At 45.0% G+C, this 8,809-nt stretch overlaps 1 protein-coding gene across 1 annotated transcript in view; it reads left to right on the forward strand.

The window, feature by feature from the left end:
• The first annotated feature begins 1,010 nt into the window (after positions 1-1,010).
• Positions 1,011-8,809, forward strand: part of cdc25b (cell division cycle 25B) — a 16,478-nt gene continuing 8,679 nt past the window's right edge. The window contains 2 exon segments of the mRNA XM_070440357.1: positions 1,011-1,190; positions 1,284-1,444. Of these exon segments, the coding sequence (XP_070296458.1) occupies positions 1,011-1,190; positions 1,284-1,444 (341 nt within the window).

Raw genomic sequence — 8,809 nt, forward strand, 5'->3', positions numbered from 1 at the left:
ACCCTACTGTAGCTGACCTACAAGTACCTTCAGTGGGTAGTCTGGAGTGATGAATATCCCACATTGTCTTGCACATCCATTTAAGCTATAAGGTCCGAGGGGGTGTGGGCTGTTCTTATGCACGAAACAACGCAGATTGCCTGGATAAAGCCCCTAGCTGTGGTATATTGGCCATATACAAGCTTTTAGATAGAAACTGTCTCTGAGCCTGTAGGTATCATACCTCATGCTCCAATTCTGTTTGCCTAATGGTAATGAAGTGAAGAGCTGATGGCTGGGGTGTGTTTGGTCCTTGATGATGCTGCAGGCCTTCCTCATGCACCGTTTTGAGTAGATGTCCTGGAAGGGTGACAGCACAATTCCAGTGATGTGCTGGGCTGTCTTCACCTCCCTCTGAAGGGACTTGCGGTCTGGCCAGAGAAATTCCCGACCGTACCAGGCCGTAATGCAACCGGTCAGGACGCTCTCGATGGTTCAGCTGTAATATTTGGAGAGGACCCGGGGTGGCATGTCAAATTTCTTCAGCTGCCTTAGYAAGTAGAGACACTGTTGCGCACTCTTGACAAGAGTGGTGGTGTTGTTGGTCCATGACAAGTACTCTATGATGTGGATGCTGAGGAACATAAAACTAGTGACTCTCTCTACTGCAGTCCCGTTGATGTGGATCGGGGAACGTTCCCTCCCTTCCTGAAGTCAAGAATCAACTCCTTTGTTTTTCTGACGTTGACGGAGAGGTCGCTGTCCTTACACCACAATGCCAGTTAACTTACCTCGTCCCTATAGGCATACTCATCGTTGTTGCTTATCAGGCCTACAACCGTGGTGTCGTCAGCAAACTTGATGTTGGAGTTGGTGTCGTGCAAAGCCACACAGCCGTTGGTGAACAGGGAGTACAGCAGAGGACTGAGGGCACCCCTGGGGGGCCCCGTGTTAAGAGTCAGTGTGGAGTGAACAGGGTACAGCAGAGGACTTGAGACCACATCCCTGGGCCCCGGTTAAGAGTCAGTTTGATGGTTGAACAGGACGAGTACGCAGAGTACTATACACAGCCTGGGAGCCCCTGTGTTGAGTCGGTGTGGGTGAACAGGGAGTACACAGACGCTGAGGACACAGCCCCTGGGGCCCTGTTTGAGTCAGTTGTAGTTGAACAGAGTACAGCAGAGACTGAGACACAGCCGGGGGGCCCCTGTGTTAAGAGTCAGTTTTAGCTTGAACAGAGTACAGCAGAGACTGAGACCACAGCCCTGGGGGGCCCTGTGTTAATATCAGTGTGGGTGAAACAGGAGTACACAAGGACTGAGGACACATCCCTGGGGGCCCCTGTGTTAAGAGGTCAGTTGGTGAACAGGGAGTACAGACAGAGACTGAGGACACAGCCCTGGGACCCCTTTGGTGAACAGGAAGTACAGCAGAGGACGGAGGACACAGCCCTGGGACCCCTGTTGTGGGTAACAGGGAATACCAGCAGAGGCCGAAGACACAGCCCTGGCGCCCCTGTGTTAAGATCATTCGGAGAGTGTTGCTTGCCAACCTCACACCTGTGGTCTGCCCGTCAGAAACCTACCCTATCCATGGCTCATTCTTTTACTGTAAGTCCGTCTGTCTTTCTATTAGGATTTAAAAGCAAAGTCTACATTTATAATAATAAATTATTTCATTTGTCTTTAATGGAGTATATTATGGAATTATGTAAACTACTTCAAACTTTCTCCAATTCTCTGTTGTCCTCTCTATGGTTTCCTCTCATACCGTCCCTCTCATGGTTGATCCTCTCATGGTTGTTCCTCTCATGACCTCCTCTCTGGTTCCTCTCATGGTTGTCCTCTCATGACCGTCTTCTCATGTTTCCTCTCATGCTTATCCTCTCATGACCTCCCTCTCATGGTTTTCCTCTCATGGTTGTCCTCTCATACCTGCTCTCATGGGTTTTCCTCTCATGACCGTCCTCTCATGCTTGTCCTCTCATGACCGTCTCTCATGGTTTCTCTCAATGTTTCCTCTCATGTTGTCCTCTCATGGTTTCCTCTATGGTGTCCTCTCATGACATCCTCTCATGGTGTCCTCTCATGACAGTCCTTCTTGGTTTCCTCCATGGTTTCCTCTCATGACATCCTTCTCATGGTGTTCCTTCATGGTGTCCTCTCAGACAGTTCCTCTCATGGTTTCCTCTCCATGGTTTCCCTCATGGTTGTCCTCTCATAATGTCCTCTTCATGGTTGTCCTCTCATGACTACCCTCATGGTTGTCCTCTCATGGTTTTTCCTCTAATGTTGTCCTCTCATGTTGTTCCTTCTCATGTTGTCCTCTCATGGTTTCCCTCTCATGGTTGTCCCTCTCATGACTATCCTCTCATGGATGTCCTCTCATTTGTCCTCTCATGGTTTCCCTCATGTTGCACTCCTCAGATTGTCCTCTCATGGTTTCCTCTCATGACAGTCCTCTCAGGTTGTCCGCTCATGATTTTCCTCTCATGACAGTCTCTCCATGGTTTCCTCCAACTATCCTCTTCATGGATTGTCCTCTCAGACTATCTTCTCATGTTGTCCTATCACGTTGTCTTCATGTTTCCTCATGGTGTCCTCTCATGTTTCCTCTCATGACTATCCTCTTCATGGTTCGTCCTCTCATGGTTTCCTCTCATGGTTGTCCTCTTCATGTGGTCCTCTTTCATGACAGTTCCTCTCATGACATCCTCTCATGACCAGTCCTCTCATGGTTGTCCTCTCATGGTTGTCCTCTCATACAGTCCTTCATGGTTGTCCTCTCATGACTATCCTCTCCATGGTTGTCCTCTCATGTTTCCTCTCATGGCTTGTCCTCTCATGTTGATCCTTTCATTGACCGTCCTCTCATGTTGTCTCTCACGCTTGTCCTCTCATGACCCGTCCTCTCATGGTTTATCTCATGTGGTCCTCTCAGTTGTCCTCTCATGGTTGTCCTCTCTGACCGTCCTCTCATGACCTCCTCTCAGACCTACCTTCCATGAGTAGCACCAATCTCTCATCTCTTAAAAAATGGATCCAAAAGGTTCTTCTGCTGTCTCCTAGAGAACCATTTTTTTTGCAGATAGAACTGTAGAATCTTCTGTATATGGAACTCAAAAGGCTAACCTGGAAACAAAAAGGTTCTTCCTATGGGACAGTCGAAAGATCCCACAGGTTCTAGATATGATGTAATGTTATCTAATGCATCACCCCCAGTCACCTCACCACCCCCACTCTGTGTTATGTTCCCACCTGTACATTAGAAAGGTACAAATCCATCCCTATATTGTCTGACAGATCCTCTAATAATCAGTGTCGCACTAATTCCCACCGTCGTCTCCAAACAGGGCAGTCAAACAGGCACAATAATAGACACAACCCTCCAAGGCTAATGTTATGACTCAGGATCAGAAACCATGAACGGCTGTGTATGAACAACCGGGTCGACAGTATGGAGAACCATTTTACATTACAACCCCAAAAAAAAGACACAATCATCTCTTTTAAAACCTCCCTCAATCAAACACCACACAAATCCATTCACAGAACAGTTTCTATTGAGCTATAATGATTGGAATAGATGTGGTATGACCTGTAAACTGGACAGAGAACAGCTAGGACAGAACAGTAATCCAGTGGCGCTGTTTCCTGTGTTCTCTCCAAAGCACCCTATTCCCTACTAGTGCACTACTTTGGACCAGAGCCCTATTCCCTACGTAGTGCACTACTTTGGACCAGGCTGGCACCTATTCCCTTATGTGAGTTGCAACTTTGGACCATGGATGGCCCTATTCTCTACGTAGGTACTACTTGGACAGACTGGCACCCATTATCCCCACGTAGTGCACTTACTTTGGACCATGAACTGGCACCCTATTCCCTATGTATGCACACTTTGACCAGGAAACTGCATACCTATTCCCTAGTAGTGCACTACTTTAGACAGGACTGGCCACCCTATCCCTATAGTCCACTACTTTGGACCAGGCTGGCCACCATTCCCTACGTATGCACTACTTTGCCAGACTGGCACTCCTATTGCCCTACGTAGTGCATCTACTTTGGACCGAGCACATTTGAACAGCACCCTCTGTCCCGTAACACAACAGCTGTTGGTCCGAGAACTGAGTACGAGGATCCTGTCCCAACTGTATACACTAACTATTACATCTCATCATGGCTACTGACAGACAGTGTACTTCCGTGTCTCCGATACACGACCCTATTCCCGTACGGTGCACTACCTTTAGACCAGAGCCCTATGAATATAGTGGGGGGTCAGTTGTGTGACACAACCGGAATGGACTGGTTCCATTCTGCATCATGCCTCGCTAGGGATCCTCTAGCAACAACAGGGACAACAGGGAAACATAGGCCAAGAGTCCATTTGTATTCAGCTTGCTGTTACCAAGCACAAGTGTTCTCCATGAGAAAGACATTAGTGAACGTGTGATTATTATCGTGGGCGTAGCTTTGGTTGCTGCTAGCATATATTCTATAGTGTTGTTGTGTTTGTTCAGATGTGTGTGTGCGGTGTGTGTGTGGTGTGTTGTGGTGTGTGTGTGTTGTGTGTGTGTGTGTGTGTGTGGATGTTGTGAGGTGGTGTGTGAGTTGGTGTGGTGGTGTTGTGTGTGTAGGTGTGTGTTGTGTGTGTGTTGTGTGGTGTGTGTGTGTGTGTGTGTGTGTGTGTGTGTGTTTACGACAGCTGACATGCAGGGTAACAATGCTACATTCTTTCTCCTGGAAGTCACTGGCTAAAGCCAGTGGTCCCAGACCCTGCTGGCTGGAGGTGGTTCATTCCGGACACTGACCGACTGCTACTGACCTGGTTTCTTCCAGAAATATTACATGAATAAGACGGCTGAGAAATTAATGTAGACATTTTAACAAGAGTAACTCCACGACCATTGTTTTTCACAAATAACATCCCTCAATTAATTTCTAGGGTTGTCAATTCTCCAATAAAATCTAATGACGTTACAGTTAAATCAAGTACTGCAAGGTTATGTTTACTGGCCTTGGAACAATACGATGTAGATACTACCGTAGGAATTACCGTAGATACTACCGTAGATAGTGTATAACATGATATGCATCTGCTGTTGGACTGTCAAATACCTAATTATTATACAGTCCAAGTAATTAAATAGTCAAGTTAATCAGATGAATATAATAATTCAAACAGTAAATTACAGTAGTAAATGACATTATAATACCCCAGTAAAATTTAAGTAGTGAATTGAAGTGTATAATTCCCAGGAAATTACAGTAGTGAATGATATATATATTCCCAGTAAATAACATGTAGTGAATGATGTCTATAATTCCCAGTAGAATTACAATGCATAATATATTAATAATTCCCATAATTAACAGTATGAATGAATGTTATAATCCTCAGTAAATTACAATAGTGAATGATGTTATAATCCCAGTAAATTTACAATGAGTGAATATGTTAATATTCACAGAAATTACATAGTTGAAATGATGTTAAGTATCCGCGCAGTAAATTACAATAGTGAATGATGTTATAATTCCCTTACAAGTGAATGATGTATACCGATTAATAGTGAATGATGTTATAATTCACATAGTAAATGTACAGTATGACATGATGTTAAATAGAGTGAACTTGTAAAAAGATGGCCTCCCGATGGTGCAGTGTCTTAGCATCTGCATCTCAGTTACTAGCTGTGCCAGCTAGAGACTCTGGGTTCGAGTCCAGGTTCTGTAGCAAGCCGGCCACGACCGGAAACCCATGGTGGCGCAACATTGAAGCCCCAGCATCGTCTGGTAGGGGAGGGTTGCGCCGGCAGAAAAACAGGTTGGGTCGGTGTTTCGGAGGACGCATGCTCTCAATCTTCCCTTCTCCCGATCCTTACGGGAGTTACAACAGAGATCAAGCCTGTAAACTACCTAATTGGATACCCGAAAAAGGGCCTAAAAATATAATATATATTTAAACTGTACAAAGCTCCGTCCATAAGTGTTCCCATTGACGATGGGGTCCTCTCCACCGTGAGAATCGCCGGGACGTAAATCAGGTCCACATTATGAAAACGAATGGTTTCTCGACAGCTTCGTTGTCCAGCCACAAACAGTACCCGGCTTTTTTCATTTTCCCTGAGAATCTAATGCTACTGGTGCGTCTCAAACGGCATCACTATTTTCTAGTGCACTCATAGGAACTGATGCAGCGGAACGAGAGCTGCTGTGCCCGCTCAATGCAATCCCACTCAGCCCGGTACCAGCGGATACGCGATGGAATATACGAGTGAGGTTGGGAATATATTGAGGGTAACCATCTTAAATCACTGCTAAACCTTGAGCTAACGGTCTCGTACATAACCATCGTTAAATCACTGTCTTAACAGTTGATGTAACGGTCTCGTACATACCATCGTTAACACTGTTTACCGTTGAGTTACGGTCTTCTACATACACCATCGTTAAACACTGTGTCTAACCATTGAGTACGAGTCTCGGTACATAACCACGTTCAATCACTGTCTTAACGTTGATTGAGGGTCCTTCTACATAACCATCGTAAATCACTTTCTTAACCGTTGAGTATGGTCTCGTACATAAACCATCGTTAAATCACTGTCTTAAACCAGTTGAGGTTACGGTCTCTCGATACATAACCATACGTTCATATTCACTGTCTAACCGTTGAGCTACGGTCTCTACATAACCATCGTTAGATCAACTGTCTTAACGTTGAGTTCGTCTTCTACATAACCATCGTTAAATCACTGTCTTAACCGTTGAGGTACGGTCTTCTACTGTGGGTCTTTCTACGACACAGAGGGACAACACGTCGACAACACATCAAAAAACAAGGAGTCAACAAAACAACACGTCAATAACAACACGTCAACCACACGTCCTCAGCTGTTAGCATGTTGTCAATGGAGGACAACCTGCATCAGTAAATGACTTGTGATCAATGGCTGTCAAAATGAAGGGTGGTGTATATATATATATATATATTTGTCATCATGAACCGTAGTAGAAATGGGAAATATTGACATCATTTCAAAGTTCTGGGCAGAGGTTGGGGAGCTCTGATCAACAATAGGTTGATCTGAAATGACTGGGGGTTGTGACATGGTGCTGTTGATAGAGTCCTTCAGACTGGACTCACGTTGGCCATCCGAAGTACATTTGTGCACCTCCACTAAGTATGATCCTGTAACATTTTAGCTAACCCCTCCCCCCTAACCTAATTCACCTAACCTGATAGGTCAATTCTCCTAACCGTTGTTGTTAGCTCTTCTAATCAGCAACGTACATTTTCAAGTAATTCTCCTTCGTTGTTATGACGCAACAAGCAGCCTGGTCTCAGAGAAAGACGTTATAATACTATACATCATCTAATTTATATGGTATTGTACAACCGCTATTCCATTCATAACGTGACCTAACCTAACGTAACGTAATATATCATACTAAATGGAGGGAAACAGAWGTACGTACCAAATCCTACATATTGCCCTGAGGCCAGGTTGTTTCCTCAGGACACAGTAAAAAAAGGGAGKTCCCTGTCATTGGATTAAATAAASATAATTKATGATATAATTCTGTGTTTTTGTAGTTCAGCAGAGGAGAGCGGCCACTCAAGGTGGTAATGAACAGACACACTCCCCCCTCCTCTAACTGTGGTTAGTTGTGTCCTCAAGAGGGAGACAGAATCTGTGCGGTTTGTCAACAACCGTTTTCAACCTCATAGAACACCAGTCTAAATAGAACCCAACCCGCCCCAGTCTACATAGACCAGCCCAGACTACATAGAACCCAAGACTACATAGAACACCAACTACATATAGAACTCACAGGCCGTCCAGTCTACAGTAGAGCCCAGACAACATAAGAACCCAGCCCAGTCTACATAGAACACCGTCTACATAGAACCCAGCCCGTCTACATAGAACAGCACAGTCTAAGCATAGACCCAGTCTAGCATAGAACCCAGACTAGATAGACAACTAGCCCAGTCTACATAGAACCGCCAGATCTAACATAGAACACCAGTCAACATAGAACCCAGTCCATAGTCTACCCATAGAGCTCAGACTACATAGAACCACAGTCTACATAGAGCCCAGTCTACCATAGAACCCAGTCTAAACCAGTCTAGAACACACAGTCTACATTAACCCAGACTAACGGCTCATTTGAACATTCAAGAAACACAGAATTAACATCCAGAACACAGAAACTTGGTGTTAAATGTTTATATTTAATTTTTTATTAAAAGAGTCAATTGACAAGTTAATATCATCTACAGCTGTCCCAAACAGACCTTTCAAAGTATCTTCAGTAAATGACTGGTTAAGTACATTACAAATAAAAACTCAAGAGGAGAAAATAGAAAAATGTAGAGGAGAAAGAACAGCAAATCAGCATGATCCTGGTCCAGCACAGCAAAACTCATCAGAAAGCTCAGCTAGGCCTCAGCGTAGACAGTACAAACCAGAGGAACCATCAAAAGCTAGCTGCTAGGTATCCAGTCCAGAGAACCAGTCAGAAGCCAGCTAGCTAGGTATCAGTCCTGAGGGAACCATCAGAAAGCTACGCTAGCTAGGTATAGTCCAGAGGAACCATCAGAAAGCTAGCTACTAGGTCATCAGTCCAGAGGAAACCACTCAGCAAGCCAGCTAGCTAGGTATCAGGTTCGCAACGGAACCATCAGAAACGCCAGCCTAGCTAGGTATCAGTCCAGAGGAATCCATGCAGAATCGCTCAGCTAGGCTAAGTAATCCAGTCCAGCCGGAACCATCAGAAAGCTAGCTAGCTAAGTGTATCAGCCCAGAGGAACC

Source organism: Salvelinus sp. IW2-2015, unplaced genomic scaffold (assembly GCF_002910315.2).
Source record: "Salvelinus sp. IW2-2015 unplaced genomic scaffold, ASM291031v2 Un_scaffold2463, whole genome shotgun sequence".
NCBI lineage: Eukaryota > Metazoa > Chordata > Actinopteri > Salmoniformes > Salmonidae > Salvelinus > Salvelinus sp. IW2-2015.